General features: G+C 48.2%; 1 protein-coding gene and 1 pseudogene across 4 annotated transcripts in view; both read left to right on the forward strand.

The window, feature by feature from the left end:
• Nucleotides 1–9,027, forward strand: part of LOC130027975 (transducin-like enhancer protein 1) — a 107,631-nt gene extending 98,604 nt beyond the window's left edge. For all 4 annotated transcript variants that reach the window (XM_056118741.1, XM_056118740.1, XM_056118743.1 and 1 more), the window contains exons 17-20: nt 1,971–2,118; nt 4,179–4,329; nt 8,267–8,343; nt 8,480–9,027. In XM_056118741.1, the coding sequence (XP_055974716.1) occupies nt 1,971–2,118; nt 4,179–4,329; nt 8,267–8,343; nt 8,480–8,587 (484 nt within the window). In that variant the 3' untranslated portion in view covers nt 8,588–9,027. The remainder of the gene's footprint in view (nt 1–1,970; nt 2,119–4,178; nt 4,330–8,266; nt 8,344–8,479) is intronic.
• Nucleotides 4,448–6,034, forward strand: LOC130027976 (heterogeneous nuclear ribonucleoprotein A3-like; annotated as a pseudogene).
• Nucleotides 9,028–22,607: the final 13,580 nt, after the last annotated feature.

Genomic DNA, 22,607 nt, shown 5'->3' on the forward strand with positions numbered 1-22,607 from the left:
CCTGCACAAGGACGGCAGCGTGGCCATTGCTCTTCTCGTCCCTCCCTGGGCAGCTCAGCCAGCCCCGGGGATAGTGGCCCTGGCACTTCCGACTGTAACCAGCCCGTGTTCAATGCTCTTGCCTCACAAATTAATAACATTTTCAAAATTAGACTTCTCAGGCCTTGTCAACATTTGATTCATTTAACCCTTGAGCACTCGGTGCTGCCGCTGTTCCGATGTTATGGTGAGCGGCCTGGGACCGGGCAGTACAGTGTTCTTGCTCCAGGTCACGCCATCAGGAGGGATGGAGATGAGTTTACCCCAGTGCCCTCCTCTGCTTGGAGCCGGGCCCTGGGGAGCTGGCTGCGTAGGGGGTACAGTGTGGGCCTGTGTCTTCCCGTCTGCCTGGCGCTGTGGCTGGGAGGAACAGCCTCTGTCGAGTCTCTGCCTGCTGCGTGCAGTGCAGTGCAGTGTTTCCTCAAGGTTCCTGAGGGGGTGGGGTGGTCCCGACAGCAGCGTCAAGGCGTGGCTGATGTACTCTGAGTCATCAGAGAGATGCTTACGGGGGTGTTCCTTTACTTCTGCAGGTAAAAGGAAGTCCAGAGGGCTAGTGGGAGTGGCCCCCGTGGTTGGGGCATGTTCAGAAAGGCGGCCAGGCTGCAGGGGGCGGCGGCATCCCTGGAGAGGTCTTCAGGGCAGGTCTCTTCCCTGCTCCTGCCAACAGCAGGGGAGGAAGTTGGGGTGCATGGGGGTGGGTCAGGACAAGATCAGCACTTCTTGGAGGGGAAAGATTATTTTTGAGTTGGAGATCGATGGTGCAGAATCCGAGGTATTTTTCCTTCCCTTCCACGCTTTGAGAGCCCCAGACTCAGCCGTACCCGTGGCCTGGGCCCCTGTGAGAATGATTGGCAGGCCCGAGAATATAGACACAGACATGCGCTCACTGGCACGGGGGCGGGAGGGGGGGTGCTCTCCGGATGCCAGCTCGCACTGCCGACAGGGCCTTCAGCAGCTCTGCCTGTTTCTTCCCCTCAGCTGGCTCCCTGCCGGCACGTCCCGCCAGGCCCAGGGACCCCCACCGAGTCCTGCACGCCCACCGCTCAGCACGCTCTTCCCCGCGCTCACAGTCACTGCAGCTTGGGCGTCCCCTCAGCCACCTGGGGACTGTTGAGGATGGAAGCACCAAGCCCGTGTTGGGGAGCGTGATCTCCTGCTCTGCTTCAGGCTGGGCCGGCCGGGGTGGCCAGGTGGCTTCCTTGAGCTTTGTTTCTGCCGAGTGCCCTGGAGTCTGGATCCGGCCGGGCCCGCTGGCCCTGGGGAGTCCAGGTTGCCCCCCACAGGTCTCTTTCTAGTACGAAGAGCCAGGCTGAGTCAACACGGTAAGCTCAGGCTCTGTTGGCGCAAAGGGCATTGCCCTGTTGATTCACTCTGGGAAACAGAATGCTCTTGGTTCCCTGCTTGTGATGTAGTTCTGGGCCCTCAGATGAACGGGCAGGACTTGTCTCGTCCGGATGGAATACGCCACCCAGGACTGGGCCCCATTCCCCCTCCCCCGCCTTCCTTTCAACACTCACTGCCAGCCCGAGAGGAATTTTCCCTTCCAGACAGGTTGTTTGGGTGTGGGTCTAGCGGACTTCCCCGTGTGCTTCCAGAGAACAAGCACCACCACAAGGGCCACGCCAGGTGTGGCCAAGAGGGAACAGGAAAGGCAGGTTGAAAGAACAGCCGGCGAGGGGGCCTGGGCTTCTCCGGTGCAGTGGCCTAAAATGGAATTCCACTCCTCGCGCCCTTGGATCGCGAGAAGAGCAGAAGAAGCCAGAGAGCCGCAGGTGCTGCTTCCTCCCGGCCCGGGAGGGCAGCCCGTTTGCCAGTGTGCACGTCAGCAGGAGCCGAGGACGCCACACGCACAGCCGCTCCAAAACCAACACAGCACTGTTTACCTTGGGCTCGGGCAAGAAGTCATTACTCCATCGGGTTTGTTTTATCAGGCAATTCCAGGGCCACACGGACGGGGCCAGCTGTATCGACATCTCCAACGACGGCACCAAGCTCTGGACGGGCGGCCTGGACAACACCGTCCGCTCCTGGGACCTGCGAGAAGGGCGGCAGCTGCAGCAGCATGACTTCACCTCCCAGGTGACCCCTCCCCGCCACCACCCACCCCGCCAGGGCCCTCTGAGGTGGCCAGTGCTCCCTCCCACCTCCCAGGAGACTCCCCACCCCCACCTGTCAGGGCCCTCTTCTCAGGTGGCCCTCGTTCCCTCCCACCTCCCAGGTGACCCACCCACCAGGGCCCTCCCCACCTCCCAGGCGACCCCCCTCCCACCCCAGGACCGGGGTAGAAACGACACAGCCACAGCTCCAAGGTGGGGGCCAGCCTCTGAGCCCAGGCTTGAGGGCTCCTTGAAGGTGCTTGGCAGTGTCCCTCCTTGGGTGTGCAGCTTGGAGTTACCTATCAGGAGGGCCAGAACCTTGTCCTCCTGGCCCTGAGGGGTAATTCATTCGCCTTACACCAGGGAGACACCCGTCACTCTGCGGGTGTCTCTGTAGAGGCCCATCTTGTTTTTCAGCCCTAAACAAAGGATTTGGAAGCAGCTCAGTATGTGCGGTATTGAAACAGTAGAAGGAAAAAAATGGGCATTGTGATCCCAGATGGTGAAGATTCTTGACAGGGGAACTCTGAATCGTGACTTGTCTGGGGAGCTGTCAGCCTTGTCATCTGAAATGTTCTGTGGCTACAGAATCATTCTTTCTATCCTTAGAGGGTCATGGCAGTCAGTCCACTCATGAACAAGGATGGGGCCATAGGGATAGTACAGTGGGCAGGGCATTGGCCTTGCACACGAGATGCTGACCTGGGTTCGGTCCCCAATGCCTCATATTATCCCCTGAGCCTGCCAGGAGTAAGCCCTGAGCACGGCCTGTGTGACCCGAAAACAAGGAAACAAGGGCTGGAGAGATCCCTCGGGTGGCTGGAATGCACCCAGAATGTGGGGCCTGAGTACGTTCTGCTTGCTGCCTGCTTGTGTCTCCTCCATACACAGTGGTCAGCATGGTGGGGAGAACGCCTGTGACCTGTGCACACCGCTACAAAAGTGTCTCAGAAGAAATGAAAAATAACATAGACACTCAGTTTATGTCCCTTCTAACGTCGTATTGAATTTCAGTCCTCTCTTCTGAATTTCCCCACCAGTATTAGCAGATATTGTTTTGAGTTTCCTTTTTTGGAAAAGTTGTTTGCAGTGTCCACGTGTCTTAGTAATCCAGAGAATATTCAAGCACCCGTGACGGTGTAGGATGTCCCATGCCCTCGGGGGACGGGACAAAAGGAAGATGCCATGTGCTCTGTCCCACCTACAGCAGTGACCCGCCTGTGACTGTTCTCCATTACTCCCCCAACCCTTGACACTAGCTTTTTAAAAGTAAACTTCAGAGCCCATGTCATTTCATCTGTATCTATTTCAGTTAATATCTGTTAATAGGAGCTGGAGCAATAGCACAACAGGTAGGGCGTTTGCCTTGCACGCGGCCAACCCGGGTTCAATTCCCAGCATCCCATATGGTTCCCGCGAGCACCGCCAGGAGTGATTCCTGAGTGCAAAGCCGGGAGTAACCCCTGAGCATTGCCGGGTGTGACCCAGAAATCAAACACAAGGGCCCTTTAAAGCCATATGCATGAACATCACAATTATTTTTGTTTTGGCGTCACACCTGGGCTCAGGGCTTATTCCTGGCTCTGTGCTCAGGAATTATTCCCGGTGGTGCTCAGGATGAGATTCCGGAGCTCGAGCTCGGTTTGGCTGTGTGCCAGGCAAACACTCTACCCGCTGTACTATCGACCCTCCAGCCCCAAGTGCCCTAATTACGAAGAATATTTTCTGAATTTCATCACATGTGATAATACGTTCCAGTTTACCCACTTGCGTTTTGCAAAGGTTTATACTGTGGTTACGGGAGGATGACATCTACGGCTCTGACAGGCAGCCACTGCACCCCCACCACGAGTGTCCTTGTCCCAGTCTTCCTCTTCCTTCCCCAATTGCTGCCTCCTCGCCCCGTCTGGGCTGACTGCTCGTCCTGCCCCGGACCACTGACCGCCGCCTCCCATGCCTGCCGTTTCTCCCTGCCCCTGTTGTGTTGGCACTTCACTCCCTGAGTGTGTTGGCGCCGTCACCCTGTGCCTTTCTGTCCCTTAGATCTTCTCCCTGGGCTACTGCCCCACCGGGGAGTGGCTGGCCGTGGGCATGGAGAGCAGCAACGTGGAGGTCCTGCATGTCAGCAAGCCCGACAAGTACCAGCTGCACCTGCACGAGAGCTGCGTGCTGTCCCTAAAGTTTGCTTACTGCGGTGAGTTGGCAGGACGGGGAGGGGACCACACTGACGGCCTCAGTGGAACAACACACTTCTCCTCAAAAACGGTCCTAGATACCAAACTCGAGTTGGAAGAGGCGAGTACGGTCTCAAAATGGAGGGCCATGATCCAAAGGAACCAGAGCAGTTGAGAAAAACTGTTTATTGGGAGGTTGGAGCTTTGAAACTACAGATGATAGTTTAAGAGGACAGTTTGAGAAATGGGGCACACTTAACAGATTGTGTGGTGATGAGAGACCCCCAAACAAAACATTCCAGAGGTTTTGGTTTTGTGACTTACTCATGTGTTGAAGAGCTGGATGCAGCTTTGTGTGCTCGACCACATGAGGTTGATGGGCGTGTAGTGGAACCCAAGAGAGCTGTTTCTAGAGAGGATTCTCTGAAGCCTGGTGCCCATCTAACAGTGAAGAAAATTTTTGTTGGTGGTATTAAAGAAGATACAAAAGTAAAGGCCCTCCCGTTGATCGTCGATTTGCTCGAGCGGGCCCAGTAACGTCTCCATTGGAGACTTTGTTGTTACTGTGTCTGGCATATCGAATACTCTCGGTAGCTTGCCGGGCTCTCCGAGAGGGGCGGAGGAATCGAACTCGGGTCGGCCATGTTGGCCGCGTGTAAGGCGAACGCCCTACCCGCTGTGCTATCGCTCCAGCCCCTAAAGAAGATACAGAGGAATATAATTTGAGAGACTGCTTTGAAAAGTATGACAAAATTGAAACCATCGAAGTTATAGAAGACCGGCAGAATGGGGGAAAAGAGAGGATTTGCTTTTGTGACTTTTGATGATCATGATACAGTTGATAAAATTGTTGTTCAGAAATACCACACTATTAATAATTGGGCATAATGGTGAAGTGAAAAGGGCCCTTTCTAAACAAGAAATGCAGTCTGCTGAATCGCCAAGAGGTCGTGGAGGTGGATCTGGCAAGTTTATGGGTTGTGGAGGCAATTTTGGAGGTGGCGGAGGAAACTTTGGCCGTGGTGGAAACTTTGGTGGAAGAGGAAGCTATGGTGGTGGTGGTTGGTGGTGGTGGCAGCAGAGGTAGTTATGGAGGAGGTGATGGTGATAACTATGGCAGAGGTCCTGGTTAGAGTAGTAGAGGAGGCTATGGTGGTGGAGGACCAGGATATGGAAACCAAGGTGGTGAATATGGTGGAGGATATGATGGTTGCAATGAAGGATAAAATTTGGCGGTGGTAACTATGGTGGTGGTGAGAACTATAATGATTTTGGAAGTTATAGTGGACAACAGCAATCAAATTATGCTTTTTTGGGGCGGGGGTCACACCCGGCGATGCACAGGGGTTACTCCTGGCTCTGCACTCAGGAATTACCCCTGGAGGTGCTCAGGGGACCATATGGGATGCTGGGAATCAACCCGGGTCGGCCGCGTGCAAGGCAAACACCCTACCCGCTGTGCTATCGCTCCAGCCCCAGCAATCAAATTATGGACCCATGAAAGGGGACAGTTTTGGTGGAAGAAACTCGGACAGTTCCTATGGTGGTGGTTATGGATCTGGTGATGGAAGTGGTGGCTATGGTAGCAGAAGATTCTAAAAACTCAGCAGAGAAGGGCTACAGTTCTTAGCAGGACAGAGAGCGAGGAGTTGTCAGGAAAGCTGCACGTTACTTTGAGACAGTCGTTCCAAATCCATTAGAGGAACTGTAAAAATCTGCCACAGAAGGAGCATAGTCAGAAAAGTTACTGCAGCTTAAACAGGAAACCTTTCTTGTTCAGGACTGTCATAACCACCGTTTGCAAAAGTGCAGCTATTGATTAGTGCAATGTAGTGTCAATTAGATATACATTCTTGCGGTCTTTTATCTGTTGCAATTTTGTCTTTTTCTTTTCATTCACGATCACAATCATCCTGTTAGTTCGCCGATTGCCTCGAGCAGGCACCAGTAACGTCTCCTTTGTCCTAGCCCTGAGATTCTAAAAAGTGCCACATTCAAGGCTCTTTCAGGGTTAGGAGAATGAGACCCATCATTGTTACTGGTATTTGGCATATTGGGTACGCCACGGGCAGTTTGCCAGACTCTGCCGGGTGGGCAGGTTACATTCGGCAGCCTGCCAGGTTGTCCAAAGCAAGAATGAGATAAGATGTCGCGCAGCCGCATTCCGTGCTTCCGGGAGCTGGGTTTTATAGTCTCTGGGTCTTGGCCATTGATGGGATTACACGGCACCAGGGGCAGTTGGTGGGTGTGACCCCTGCCTACTGGAAGATGGAGGATCTGGGTGGAAGATGCTCAGCCCTGATCTGACCAGGCTTGGAGATCTCAGCCCCGGGACCCACATGCCTTTGTTCCTCTGCCAGTACTTTCGCACGTGTGGAGAGTGGTCTCAGCATGGTTGTGGTTGGTTCTGGTTCTGGTTCTTTTCATTACTTCAGGCATATTGCCCTGTAAATTGTGGTAGTGGAACCAGGAATAAAAAATTAAGGAATAGATCAATACCCAGGAACAGTGCTTCTCTGCTCCAAGGGGCGAGTGCTCTCTCATCTCCTGTGGCTCTCAGTCCAGTGATGTCTGTTTCTCTCTTTTCTGAACTGAGTCAGTGAACCGTCACATTGCCTGGGACAGCTTTTGGATACGGATGCTTATCGTGGGGCATGTGGGTGACAGTGGAGTACACTAAAAGGAGTGGATGAGAATTTGCAGGTGATTGGGGCAGGAGACCAGAATAAGGAGCCCAGATGAAGGTGGGGGATATTTAGCTGCACCCACACTGTCACACTGCAGAGGACCAAAGGGCAGGATTCAGCTGGGGTCAAGCGTTTCTGGACAGATGGATGGATGGATGCACAGATGAGCAGCTGCCACTTGGAGTTTGTGTTGCTTGGATTGTGACTGGATGTACTTGAGGCCAGTCAGTCCTGTTTGTGAGAAGGCTGACTGAAGGAGGAGAGCTTTGCAGATGGAACGTTCAAGGAGCTGCCACGTACACAGGGTGTACTGCCTTCACTGGCTGTAGAGACTGACTCTGTCCCTACACCAACACTTGAATTAAAGCCCAAGGTCATGGGGTCTGGAGCGATAGTACAATGAGTGGGTAGGGTGTTTGCTTTGCACGCAGCTGACCCAGGTTCAATTCCCAGCATCCCATATGGTCCCCTGAGCACCACCAGGAGTAATTCCTGAGTTGCAAAGCCAGGAGTAACCCCTGTGCATCGCTGGGTGTGACCCCCCCCCAAAAAAAAGCAAAAAAAAAAAGACCCCAAGGTCACACAGGGTGGGGTGTGGAGCCCAGAATTTAAAATTGTTCTTTCAGGGACCAGATTACAGTTTAGTGGTGAAATGCAAGCCTTAGATGTATGAGTGCCTAAGTTTGGTCCCTGATGGTCCCATTTCCCCAGCGCCCAGTTTTTTCTTCATCTCCCCTTTCCCCTTTTTTGCCAGGGGTATTAGAGCTGGGTTTGGATTTTTGTGCCATGCCTGTGATGCCCAGGGCCTGCTCCTGGGCTCTGTGCTCAGGAGTGACCCTTGGTGGTACTCAGGACCAGGTGCAACGCCAGGGATTAGACCATGCACGATAAGCATCTTCACTCCTCTGCTCTCTGACCCCAGCGTTTGCCCTCCTGCATGTTGTCGTGGAAGTCTTTGAGCATGATGGTTATGGAAAACGCTAAGTCCAGGTTGCTCATCGTGTGGTAGCAACGGTATAAGTAGGAACTAAATTTTCTTGTTAACTACCTTGTTTAAACTCCTCTTTTTTTAAAAAAAAAAAATGTATTATTCAATTTGGGGCCAGCGGGTTAGGGTCACCCCTGGTGGTGCTCAGGGCTCACTCACAGAGGAGCTCATGGAACCGTGTGCTGTTCCTGGGATGGAAAGGCAAGCGCTTGACCCTGTACTACCCTCCGGTCCCTTCAAGCCCCGTGGTAAACGACCTTGTTTCTGCACTGTAATTTCTAGGTAAATGGTTTGTGAGTACTGGAAAAGACAACCTCCTCAATGCTTGGCGGACCCCTTACGGCGCTAGCATATTCCAGGTAAGCTGATGTCCAACCTGGGGTAGGCGCTGGGCCCCCGTGGGTCCCCGGGCATCGGAAGTCAGTGTACTCTCCAGGGAACAAGGCCTCAGGGTCTCTTCCAAAATTAACACACGCCCATTGTTTTCTCTTCCAGTCCAAAGAGTCTTCGTCCGTGCTTAGCTGTGACATCTCGGTGGATGATAAGTACATAGTCACGGGCTCAGGGGACAAGAAGGCCACTGTCTATGAAGTCATCTACTGAGGACATTATCTGATTTAACATTTAGAGTTGAATTGGGCCAAAATGTTTTGAATTTGTAGAAATAGAAACGTTATAACTTTTAAAGAAGTAAAACCACCAGAGAGCCTGTTTCCAAGCCTGGAGGACACAAAACTACTTGGAGTCTGCCAGCCGCAGAAGGCCTCCATCTGCCTGGACCGGCGGTTGGTGACACACGGGCCAGGGAGGCTGAGAAGCGGAGCCGGCTGACGAAGCCCCGGGGTCCTGCCCGCGTGACCTTTCTGTCCTTGAGCTTCCCCTGACGCCCCGCCCGCCCTCCATAGAGCAGTGCTGTCTCCAATGAACTTGTTTCCTGGTTTGCATCTTGTGAAATGTTCTTTTGTATTTTTGTTGAAGGTGAAACATTTGTATAAATTGTAAATATATTTGGTTTATTACAGTAAAGGCTTTAGTACCAATAAGTGTTTTTTCCTGCTTCCTTTGTATTGGATCTCGTGTGCAGAGCCCAACATTTATAGCAGAATTTTGTTTTATTTGAGGGGAGGGGGGGCAACCGGATGCCTGCTTTCTACTGCCTTATATTATTTGGGGGGACATCATGCCAGGGATGCAACTTAACACTTGGACTATCTCCTGACCCGCACTGATTTTATAGATCTGTTTGATTGTGTAGCTCTGTGCATCGGGTTGTAGTTAACACGCATGAGTGACTGGAAACTGAAGATGCGGGTCCTGAATAGTGGAGGTGTTATTCGTGGCAGTTTTATTAGAGTAATCTCAAGTAACTGTCAAGATGCACTCTTTTTTTCCAAGGATACTCCTGTGATTCACGGTCGCAAATTACAACTCTGACTTCTGGTGGGTGATTCATTCTTTTCTCTGGGAAGACCCAGTCTTGAATTCTCTATTCTCTCCCTCACGAGCTGCTCATTTCAGGAAATGTGGGTGACCTTAGTTGAGCGTCACAAAGCTGTAGGCTTTATCCCCCTGTCAGGGAAAGCTGGGCTGTCTGCCTCCTTTGTCTCCTCAGTGTGCCTTGATCCCCTGTACTGTATTAATTTACTTAGCCGCACCAGCGCTGAGCCCCACCTTCTTGTTAAGGCTTACCCCGAAGCCACACATTTGGTATCTATCAGTTGTCTGGTTTCTAATCTTCTTTAGCTTTTGCTCATTTAATTAGGTGGAACCTGTAAGGAACCCGGGCTTTTAATAAGTCACTCTGCAGGTCTCTTCCTGAAAAGGCCGCATGGCTCATTCGTTACCTATTATTTACTTGTATAGTTTAGAAAATAAGAGTTAATAATTTTACACTCAGACTCCTACTTTAAAAATAGCACCTAAGGAATGTTTAATGTTCTTGTTTTCTTAGGATCCAGTGAGTTGTTGGCAGTTTGTCTTAATATTTTTTTGTTACCCAGACCTTTTTGTTTTGGTACACTTAGCAACATCATTTTGTTTACTTTTTGCCAAAATAATATTTATATTGAGAGCTCATAAATATTTCCTCATTAAGTGGATGGCAAAACCCTAATTACTAACGCTGATTTCTCTTCTTCCTTCCTTGTTCATGAAGTAGCTTTTGTGCTGCTGACTCTTCGGTTTATTAACGTACCACTTTCCTCCTGTCTTCTTTCTTCTCCCTGCCTTGCTTCCCTGTTTCCTAACAGCGGTGTGGAGGGGAAGTTCTTCCAGTGGAGATCAGCAGTGCTTGGTTTCTCTTCCACCTGAGTCAGTCTGAGCAGCTCTCCAGTTGGTTCCTAGCATCCCATGGTTTTGCCCACTTCCTGCCGGCAGGGGGACAGTACAAGGCTGGGGAAGGGTACGCTTGCCAGCAGAAGACTAGACATTGACTCTTGGCTTTATTACTGGCCTGTTGGTGAGAGATTGGTGCTTCCGGCTCTTGACTGTAGCCTGTGTTCCTGGGGACGAGGACACACGTTGGAAGGGATTCTCTGCCTTCAAGAATAGTCCTATTTTCGATTCATGTGCTTTGTAGTTTCCCAGGCGTCTAGTACTCTAATGGACTTTCTGAAGGTCAGTTTGACTGGAGTCTGATGAGGTCACTTCCATTTCCTTTGGCTGAGGCGCACTGGTCTGTTGAAGAGATTAGAATAGCAGTCTAGGGCTGGTTCCTGTGCTGGGGGATTTCCCAGACAACGGATTGTTCCCTCACCTTGAAGAGAGATGAATCAAATCACATCGCAGCTGCGTCTCAGGTCTTGAGGACCCGACCACAGGTTTGGATGGCAGGATTGGTTCTCACGCACTGAAGGCGTAAGAGAGTGAGTTCTGCCAAAGCTGTGAATGGAAGTTGGAGTCATGTCACTATGGAGAATCAGGTAAGCCAGATTGTTTGTGTTCCTTTTGACTTTGTATATGTGATATAAATTCGTGTTCAGTAAATTCAGATTTAACTGGTAGTAATCACTGGTAATGTAAGAACTATGCTGCTTTTTCTTTTATTTTTTTCCTTTTTGGGTCACACCCGGCGATTTACAGGGGTTACTTCTGGCTCAGCAAACCAGGAATTACTCCTGGCAGTGCTCAGGGGACCATATGGGATGCTGGGAATCGAACCCAGGTTGGCCGCATGCAAGGCAAACATCCTATCCACTGTCCTATCCACTCACTCCAGTCCCCAGAACTATGCTTTTAAAATATGTTTTCAAACATAGAAATACCAAGAAGTGATTGTCATCCCCTTTTTAAATACTAAGTGTCAGAAGCTGTGTCATTGTCTCACAGGAGGTAGAACCAAATTCAGGTTTTGCCATATGTCCTGTCTGTCCTTTTAAACCTGAGATTTTTCCTAGCTACCCAAATTTCCTCTTTGAAAATACTAATTTGCACAACTCTTTGAAAATACTAAGTTTCACTGTGGTGCGAATTTATAGATAGATGGATAGGTATATGGCTTGTTTTCACCAACATAAATATATCAATAATCTTCTCTTTAATAATTTTGTCTTAGATCTAATTTTTAAAAATCACTCATTTTTATACCTTAAATACAGGTTTCTGCCACATAACTTTTTTGTGGAATTAATATCAGGTAAAACTTGAAATGCTGTTGAGACTGGTTTTAGAGTGCCTTCATAACTAGCTATTTCTACACTTATTTATAGTCAGGACAAACTATTTTATCATTATGATAATTAACATTTGGTTTCTATTTTCTTGTTTTGTTCTTTGTTTTTTGCTTTTCGGGTCACACCCAGCGAAGCACAGGAGTTACTCCTGGTTCATGCACTCAGGAATTACTCCTGGCCATGTTCGGGGGACGATATGGGATGCTGGGAATCGAACCCGGGTCAGACCATGTGCAAGGCAAATGCCCTACCCGCTGTGCTATCACTCCAGTTTCCGTTTCTGTTTTTTTATTAGTCACGGTCACGGTCCTCCCATTGTTCATCGATTTGCTCGAGTGGGCCCAGTAAGGTCTCCATCATGAGACCTGTTGTTACTGTGTTTGGCATATCGAATACATCACAGGTAGCTTGCCAGGTTCTGCCGTGTGGGCGAGATACTCTCGGTAGCTTGCCGGGCTCTCCGAGAGGGGCGGAGGAATTGAACTCGGGTCGGCCATGTTGGCTGCGTGCAAGGCAAACGCCCTACAGCTGTGCTATCGCTCCAGCCACTTGACCTAAGTTCTTATCCTCAGATGTAATTTTGATGGGCTAATAATTTTCAAGCTCTCGACTTTTTTGATTTTATTTTAGGCGCTGTGGCTTACAAAACTGTGACTACACATTTCAGCACCACATCCTCCACGAGCGTCCACTTCCCATCAACCACTATTGATGTGTTTCCACCCACCCCCCCACCTCCCCATCCCATCCTGTTTGCCCTGTTTCCCTCCCCCACGATGTGTTTTCTACCCTGGACCAGTTCTCAGTTCTGTTGCCTTTGGTTGTTATTCCTCTACTTGGTTTCTTTCTATCTTCATATGAGGGAGATCATCTGTGTCTGGCCCTCTTCCGACTAGCTTCACTCAGCATGGAACTCTCCAGGTCCTCCCTGATTAAGGCTGAGGGCAAGAGGTGGCGACTAGCTCAGGAACAAGCTTTCCCGGAGGCTGTGCCCAGCAGCGCACCTTAGGTTTGGGGTGAAAGTCCTGCCTCCCTGGAAGTGCTGAGAGTAGCCATGGGGACTGAACTGTGACTGCAGGAACTCCTCCCAAAGCCTGGACCCTCCCCCATAGCTTGGACCAGCTGTGAGCATAATTTTCTGAGCAGCAGCCACTTGTGTCTCCTTCCATGTTCCATTAGATCCTCATCGTTCCCTCTTACACACAACACTCACCAGGACAGCCTGGGTACCCCCACCACATTAGGCCAGAAGTCCATTAGTCCCTATTCCAGTCAACGTACCCCTAAAACTATCACAAAAGTAATGATGAGCGCAAGAAACAATACAACCCCAGTCTAAAAGTAAGTTCAGACCAAAGAATCTCACTGTTACTGTCCTCCCCTTGTTCATCGATTTGCTCGAGCGGGCCCAGTAACGTCTCCATTGGAGACTTGTTGTTACTGTATTTGGCATATCGAATACATCATGGGTAGCTTGCCAGGCTCTGCTGTGCGGGCGAGATACTCTCGGGAGCTTGCCGGACTCTCCGAGAGGGGCGAAGGAATCAAACTCGGGTCAGCCATGTTGGCTGCATGCAAGGCAAATGCCCTACCGCTGTGCTATCGCTCCAGCCCAGGCCAAAGAGTAGGTTCCCTAAATCAGCTCCACACAGTTACACAGGAACAACAAAGAGAAGGGAATATCCTTGACATTGAAAGAGATCACCACCCATTGAGCATCCCAAGAGTCCTCCAGGCAGTGAGGGGGTTGCTGATTGTGAGTTGGAAGGAACCACCTCCAGAACACAGCAGGCACCATGGGGAAACAGTGCAGATCCCTACCAGGAGCAGTGAATAAGGATTAAAGCCCTAAAGCCACAACATGGAATACTCAAATACTTATTCTCTCTCTTGATTAAGAATTTAGAGACGGAATGCTGAGGATATTTAATGAGCTCAAAGATACAGTGGAACAGACATCCAATAAAATACAGGAAGATATGAGAGAAATGGTGGGACAGACAGCCAGTAAAATACATGAGATGAGAGCAGAAATAAGAAAACTAGAAACAAATGTCCTTAGAAGCAGAGTCATATTCCACTGTGTATATGTACCATAGTTTGTTTATCCAGTCATCTGTTCATGGACATTTGGGTTGTTTTTGTAGGAATCCAATGTCATTTCTGAGAGCTTTTGGGTCCTTGGGGAGATGCCAAGAATTGACATTTCTGAACCATATGGAAGCACAATACCTAGTTTTTGAGAAGTGCCCTTATCGTTTTCCAAAAGGCTGGATCACACCGTATTCCCACCAGCAGTGAACGAGGGCCCCTTTTTTCTCACATCCGTCTTGACAACTAGTCCCACTGGTATGTGGTGGTATCTCATGGTTTTGACTTGCGTTTCTCTGATGATGAGTGATACAGAGCAGTTTTTTGTTTTGTTTTGTTTTGAATACGAAGCTCTCTTAGGGTATCAGCTAGGTCTGAGGACATAGAATTGATCTTAGGGGGATTTTAAAAATTGTACTTTTGCTAATGGCATGATCAGATTATGAATTTTTTCAAAAGTTTTCCAGTGAGAGGAACACATTCTTAATTTCAGCATGGTATTTCAATCCCAACATCAGCTTGAGCTTGAATAGTGACATTTTAAACCATCAGTTCTCCTATAAACACGTGGGTGGTTTCTCTTTCTCTTCACTGAGCAATGAAATCATCACAATTCCAAAGTTTCTTGAGTTAGATAAAGCTTATGTGAAGGTCTTTTCTGGTCTCAGGAACCTATTCTACATCCAAAGCTGTTTCAGCTACATTGCATGTTTAGTTCTAGACTTGAGCCTTTTCAGTGATTCTGTCTTAAATGAACTTTTGGCAAAGTTTTCTCCAATCAGTCTGCTTCAGAATCAACGAGAAGACTAATAAAAAATCCAAATTTCTGTATCCAGTCCAAGAGTGTCTGACTCAGATGATTTAGCAAGACTAAAGACTGAAGAGGGAAGGACTGATAATTAAATCTTCTGCTAGTTTCTTATGTTATGGTTTTGATGTACTGTTAATTGCACCTTGATCAGAGACCCTTCACCATGGTCCATGTGTTATTTCTTTCTTTTTTTCCTTTTTGGATCACACCCGGTGATGCACAGGGGTTACTCCTGGCTCAGCACATCAGGAATTTCCCCTGGTGGTGCTCGGGGGACCATATGGGATGCTGGGAATTGAACCCAGGTCGGCCGCGTGCAAGGCAAATGCCCTACCTGCTGTGCTACTGCTCCAGCCCCCCTTCCCCCACCTGTTATTTCTAGTTCTGTAAAATGGTCACGGTCACGGTCCTCCTGTTATTCAGCGATTTGCTGAAGCGGGCCCAGTAACATCTCCATCGTGAGACTTGTTGTTACTGTGTTTGGCATATTGAATACATCATGGGTAGCTTGCCAGGCTTAGCCATGTGGGCGAGATACTCTCGGTAGCTTACTGGGCTCTCCAAGAGGGGCGGAGGAATCGAACTCGGCTTGGCCAGGCTGGCTGCGCACAAGGCAAACGGCCTACCGCTGTGCTATTGCTCTAGTCCTCTGTAAAACAGTAATCTTTATAATGAGACTGTTAATGTATGTTTAAAAACAGTTTTTCAAACAGTCGCACTCTTCTATAGAAAATACCCTTCCATAATTTTGGTTTTCGGTCTGAGCTAATCACAAAGATGTAAGGAATGCAGTGTTGTATTACTGTATTATTCTCTTATTTCCAATACAAATTATTTTGTGCTTTGGCGGTGAGGGCAGGGAGCCTGGGGGTGGGGGGTGGGGCAGTCACACCCAGTGGTGCTCAGAGGTGACTCCTGGTTCTGGTGTAGTCATTTTGGGGAACCTTATGGGATGCTGGGGATTGAACCCAGGTTGGCCACACACAAAGCAAGTGTCCCACCCACTGTACTATTGCTTAGTATTAATTTGAAAGCAAATATTTTAATAGATTTAAATAGAAATTGAGTTCTTCAAATCACTTCTTTCATCCTAGCACAGTTGTATTAAGACTTAGGAAACCTACTACAGGGTATCATACAAAGGAGATTGAAGGGTGTAGACTGTGTAATTGGGAGGGGCTGCGCCATGAAAAGTCAAAAAATTCTCTAAAAATCTGGATATATTTTTAAATTTAACTTAATTTTTATAAGGTAGTTCACAATATTTGATTACATTTAATATTCAAACTTCAATCCGCTCACCATTACACCTTCCTACCCCCATATTTCAGATGTTTCCATCTCAAACCCCAAACCCCTGTAGCATAGCAGAACCGAAGTAATTTATTTTGTATTGTTTGTCATAAATCAACCACTGAAAAGGATTCCAAAAAGTTTCCTTAGAGGAAAGTGTGTGAAGATTATTGTATGTCACCCAGGGGCCATTAAGCCATTCTATAAGAGATGTTGTTAAAGGTTGAGCCTTGTTTTGCTCAAATATGTTTTCTTCTAAGATTGGTTGCCTTCTACTTTAAACCCCATCAAATGTGGTATGCTGCTCTTGGAACATGAGTGTTATAAGGTATGAGACGTTGCGCAGCCGCAAATGCGGCAGTGCAGTCCTGGAATAAGTTCACTCGTCGGAGAGGCTCGGCCCGAGCATGTGGAAAGTGGTCGTGAGCATGATGGTGGTTGAGTTCTGGAGGTTTTTGGCTGCCCAAACTAGCTCTGTTGGGGTGGGAAGGGGCCTCACCTGCCCCCCCCACCCCACTCCCACCCCCCACCCCTGCTGGGTTGCCCTAAATGAAACAGGTCTGGTGACATGGCTATGATCTCATTTTTGTTTTTGTTTTTTTTTAATTTAATTTTTATTAGTGAGACACCATGAGGTACAGTTGTAGACATACAAATTTTTGTGCTTGGGTGTCAATCATACAATGATCGAGTACCCATCCCTCCACCAGTGCCCATTCTCTATCACCAATCATCCCAGTATCCCTCCCACCACCCCCCCGCCACCCCCTTTCCCATCCCATACTGCCTCTGTGGCAGGCCATTCCCTTTTGTTCTCTCTCTCCTTTTGGGTATTATGGTTTGCAAAAGAGGTATTGAGTGGCAATCATGTTTGGTCTACAGTCTACTTTCAGCATGCTTCTCGCATCCTGGGAGGATCCTCCCAATACCCGTTATTTGGTGCTCCCTTCTCTATCTGAGCTGCCTTTTCCCCTAGCATGTGTGGCTGGCCTCCAAGCCATGGAGCAAACCTCCTGGTACTAATCTCGACCACTCTTGACTGTTAGTCTTCTATATAAAGTATGATGTCGTTTTATGTGTCATTTGTCAAGAGTAAAATCCGAATATTTACTGTGGCACAAAAGGATAGGCCACGGACTTAATGGGATGTTTTTATTCCCTACATTATTGCGTTAGTCATTTAGAGACAGTCAACATTTATGAAGGATGTGACTTCAGCCTGTGGCAAGGTGAACCCTGAGCTGGTAAGTAAAGAGGAATATTCCAGTGAGGGAAAATGGGAAGAACCCGCTGCTGGTAAGGAAGAGAGTGGGGGAGTGAGCACTGACATCAGAAGCAGGGATTGACTGACCTCAGGGAGCTAGCAGGGATAGACTGCATTCAGAGGTCACCTGGCTAGAACAAACTATGGTGCCTTACAAGAAGGTTTTAGAAGAACTACAGGTGCCAGGCACATGCAGGAGTTTCCAGATGCCATTTCATTTGTGATGATTCTCATTTATTCATGAAAATGCCATGCATTGAAATGTCACTTCCATTCTACTCCTTGAGAATTTGTGAAGAAATGGAATCAGTCATCAATAAAATGGAATAATGGGGGGTCCGAGCCATAGTACAGTGGGTAAGGAGCTTGCCTGACACACAACCTACTCAGTTTTGATCCCTGGAATCCCAAATACCCAATTTTAATCCCTGGCATCCCAGATAGTCCATTGAGCAGCACCAGGAGTGATTCCTGAGCACAGAGCCAGGAGTAATCCCTGAGCATCACAGGGTGTGGTCCCCAAACAGAACAAATAAAAAAAATGGAATATTTTAGATCTTTGATAGTGCACTGCCAAATTGGCTTCCACAAATATGTGTCCATTTATTCTTACCCATCCCAGAAGCATGACAATGCAAGCCCCCATCTTAGGGCAACCATATTGCTACTCAACATGAAAAATACATGTTGACAGTTGGCAGTAAATGATACATCATTTTCCCATTTTTTAAATCTGGTTCAGATCTTAGAGTTTTGTTTTTTCTTGTTTGATGCTGGGGATCAAGCCCAGGGCCTCACACATACTCTACTATGGCCTTCCAAGGATGCCACGTATGAACAAGCTGTAAGCGGGGGTGGGGGAGAGAGCGGTCAGAAGGCCCCACAGTCAGAAAAATGTGAGACACTGACCTCATCCCTGTCCAAGATTGATTCTTGGAAAGAATCCTAAAGCTGCCGCTCATTGACTTCCCATATTTCCAAAGCTCTGTTTACAGTTCCCAGAAAAGCTTTCATAAACCCTTTAGTGCCTCTTTTAGGCTCTTACTGGCTGTCTGGTTTTCTCAAGGTAGGTTTCTGTTACATGAACTCATGTGTTCTATTTCCTGTATTGAAAATCCATAGTTTTTGAGAATTAAGTAGGTTTATTATTTTTCACCACTGCTCTTCATTTAGCTCAGAGAGGTAATTTAAGTTCCCCAGTGATGGGTAACCTTAGTAATTAACATAGGGAATTAGGACCTACCTCTAGGGTTTTGGGGTTTGGGGGTTTTTTTGTTTTGTTTTTTGTTTTTCGTTTTTTTGGTTTTTGGGCTAAGCAGTGTTGGTTTAGTTACCACAGAACGAGAGTTCTTAGGAGCTCAAGTCGTAAGAGTGAAAAAAGAGAATCACAGAAAAAAGACCAACACTCAGGTATTTGCCAAAGCTAACCTGATATCTTACTCCTTCCATGTATCCTCTGTAGAGCCGAGTGTCTAAGGAGAAGTGACGGGTGGCCCTTAGCTAGGATCTACTCCTAGACTTGCTTTTTTTAGCCAAAGAGAAAAACTTGGGGAACCCAGCAAACAAAAACACTGCCTTAAACCAAATGAAGATCATCCACTTTTCCTTCTTGGCAATAATCAAACCCAGGGTCGGGCCTCTATAGGATGCACGAACTCTACCACTGAGCCACATACCAACTTCTACCTTTACTACTTTTTCATTTTTTGGTTTTGGGGCCACACAACGGTGCTCAGGCCTTTGCTCCTGGTTCTACACTCAGGGATCACTTCTAGCAAGGCTCGAAGACCATATGTGGGCTATACATGGTGGTGTTGGGGATTGAATCTGGTCAGCTGCATGCAAGCATCCTACCAGTTATAGTATCACTCTGATCCCTTCAGATTATTTTTGTTGGTTAAAATAAAGGTACTGTTATTCCAGGGTGGAACTAGGGCTCATGAGAAGCTGGTTGATTTTCTTCAAATCAGAAACAGAACGATGAGGTAGGAGAGGCCCCAGCCAACAGTGAGACAGCCATGGAGCCCTTGAACATGGTGTTGCAGCAGAGGCTTTGATAGCTTCTAATCAGGTATGTGTTCGGTTGGTATGGGGTCTCAGTTTAGCGCCTTGATTTTATCTGGTGGGCAGAAATGTTCAGCTTTCTGCCCTATCTGGTGCAAGCTACCTGGTGCCACATCAACTCAAGAAAGGACCCCTGCTCTATCTCTCTAAAAACGATGAGGAATAAAAGCTAGTTGCAGTAATAACCCCCAGAGCACTTCTGCCAATGCATGAGTAACATCCAATGAGAATAGAGACCAGAACCAGTCCATGGGGCACTGGGGTGTGCCATAACTCTTCTTGGTATCCGCTTCCCCACCGGTAGTACAGATCCCATGCGTGAAGCATTCTTTGTGTGTGTGTGTGTGTGTGTGTGTGTGTGTGTGTGTGTGTGTGGCCTTGGGCAATTTCCCTTGCTGCTTTCAGGATCTTTGTTGCATTGCAAAATCAAAATTAAAATGCCTTCCTTCCAGTATTGTTGAAGGGATTAAATCAGATAGTAGTCTTTCATTGTTTTGGTTTGGTTTTGGACCATGGTTTATTCCTGGCTCTGCTCAGGAATCACTCCCAGCATGACCCCTGGGGACCATGTATAGTGCCAGGGATGGACTCCGAATTGACTACATGCAAGTCCTTACCTGCCATTCTATCACTCCAGTGTCCCAGTGGCTGCACTTGGATGAAAATTTGAGACACAGCGGGTAGGGCGTTCGCCTTACACGCGGCCAACATGGCCGACCCGAGTTCGATTCCTCTGCCCCTCTCAGAGAGCCCGGCAAGCTACCGAGAGTATTCGATATGCCAGACACAGTAACAACAAAGTCTCCAATGGAGACGTTACTGGGCCCGCTCGAGCAAATCGACGATCAACGGGAGGGCCTTTAAACAAATATTTTAAATCTCTATTAATTCTCTGTATTTTAAAAATTTAGAGGATATATTATACTTTAACGACTGGATTCCACGGGACATCAAAAGAACACTTGGCCGCCCACCTACGAGATGGTCAGACTTCTTCATCAAGGCCTTGAATGAACAGTTTAAGGCTCTTTGTATTCCTAGAGCGAGCAGATGCAATTGGGCTACACTAGCTCAAGACAGGGATGAATGGAGATTTTACTGGTGCCCGGGCGAGCAGGTAGATGAGCAATGGGATCACAAGTGATACAAGTTGATTAATCACTTAACTTCCCGTTAGTCGTCAATTTGCTCGAGCGGGCGCCAGTAACGTCTCCATTTGTCCCTGTCACGTGCTAGTGTAGCCCAATGGCATCTGTTCACTCCGGGAACATGAAGGGCCTCAAACCGATCGTTCATGATCTTGACGAAGAAGTCTGACCATCTGGTAGGTGGGCGGCCACGCGGTCTTTTGACATCCCGTGGAATCCAGTCGGTAACAGCTATAGTCCAGTGGTCGTCTTTAAATCTCATTACGTGACCAGCCCATCTGATTTTCGACACCTTGGCAAATGAGACAGCGTCCCTGATTCTTGATCGTCGACGGATGTCAGAACTCCGGATTCTTTCTCTCATTTGAGTGAAACGTGATATTCCAAGCATAGCTCTTTCTATTCTTCTTTGGGAGACCTGAATAGCATTCTCATCTTGTTTGCGTAGGGCCCAGGTCTCTGAGGCATATGTTAATGCAGGAAGAACAGTGGAATCAAAGAGATGTGCCCGGAGCCGGAGGTTCTTCGTCCTCTTAGCTATTTCTTCGAAGTTCTTAAAGGCGTTCCAAGCCGCTCTCTTCCTCCTGTGCAGCTCGGGTGCCAGGTCATTTGTCATGTTGACCTCTCGACCTAGGTACACATAGCTGTTGCATTAGGAGATGGTCGTTCCATTGAGAGTGAATGGGGCGTCAGGAACAAGGCTGTTTCTCATAAACATTGTCTAAACATTGTCTTCGTAAGATTCAGCTGTAGTCCTACCTTTCCACACTCACGGTCAAAGTCGGCCAGCATTTGTGCCGCTTGGCTGATGTTTGGTGTTATTAAAACAATGTCATCAGCAAAGCGGAGGTGGTGTAGTTGCCGACCATCTATCTTCACTCCCATTCCTTCCCATTCCAGTCGTCACATGATGTTCTCGAGGGTGGCACTGAAGAGTTTTGGTGAAATGGTATCACCCTGCCGCACCACTCTCTTGACATCAACGATCACTTCTTTGTAGAATGGTGAGATTCTGGTAGTGAATCCGCAATACAGCTCACGGAGGATCCTGATGTATTGGGCTTGAATGCCCTGATTGGCTAGGGCTTCAATGACCGCTTCCTTCTCAACAGAATCAAAGGCCTTCTTTAAATCAATGAACGTTAAACAGAGCGGCATCTTGAACTCCCGAGAAACCTCAATGAGCTTGGTTATTGTGTGGATATGGTCGATGGTGCTGAATTCTTTGCGGAACCTGGCTTGCTCGCATGGTTGTCCTTCATCTAGTGTTCTGCCAATCCTATTTAGGATGACTCGAGTGAACAACTTGTAGATGACAGACAATAGGCAGATCGGGCGATAGTTGCCAATGTCATGGATGTCTCCCTTCTTGAACAGTAGTACAGTCCTGCTGGTTTTCCATTGGGACGGAACCTTGCATTCAGACAGGTAGCAAGTGAAGAGCCGAGCCTGAGTCTGAGTTCATCATGTCGACCAAGACCATTCATGGTAACTCACAGTTCCAGAAGGCAGAATCTAAACGATGGACATGGGAGTCTCCCGGTGGACGATTCCACAATGAAATAGACCACATCATATTCAATTGATGGTTTTGCCTGACTGATGTCACTGTTGTCCCAAAATTTCAAACGGGACCGGACCACCGTCTCCTTCGTGCAAAATTCTACTTCACAGAGCAGGGAGAAAGGGCTGCAAAGTTCAAAAAGAGAACTCCCAGAATGACCACCAACTGGAAACTCTTTGGTACTATTGCGGCAACATGGGAAGATGCCATTGTTGACAACATTGACTAGGAATACGATCGACTGGTTCAGCACCTCTATGAATGTGCGAGGAACGCCAAGAGAGAGATAGCCACAAAAAATCGCCTATCTTCGAAAACTCTTGAGCTAATTCGCCAGTGTAGTTTGGCGCATGCCTCAGGCAACCGCAAGCTAACGTCCGAGCTCGCAAAGCAGTGCAGAGATGCGATCAAGGAAGACTTCAAAGAGAGAAGAGCAGAAGTACTGGTAGATGCGGCAGAAGCCGGGAAAAGTATTCGTAATGCCCGCCTGTCCTTCGCCAACTATAAGACCAAGATGACTGCCCTCCGACGTCCTGATGGATCCATCACATCTTCCAGAATGGCAATGGAGAAGATTATCCATGACTTCTACTCAAATCTCTTCGATAGCCATGTCCACTTGCCGACATACCAAATTCCACAGGATGGATATGTCATTCCCAACGTTCTACCTTCCGAAATCCGACATGCCATTTCATCGGTAAAGAAACAAACAGC

Source organism: Sorex fumeus, unplaced genomic scaffold (assembly GCF_029834395.1).
Source record: "Sorex fumeus unplaced genomic scaffold, SorFum_2.1 ptg000038l, whole genome shotgun sequence".
Lineage (NCBI taxonomy): Eukaryota > Metazoa > Chordata > Mammalia > Eulipotyphla > Soricidae > Sorex > Sorex fumeus.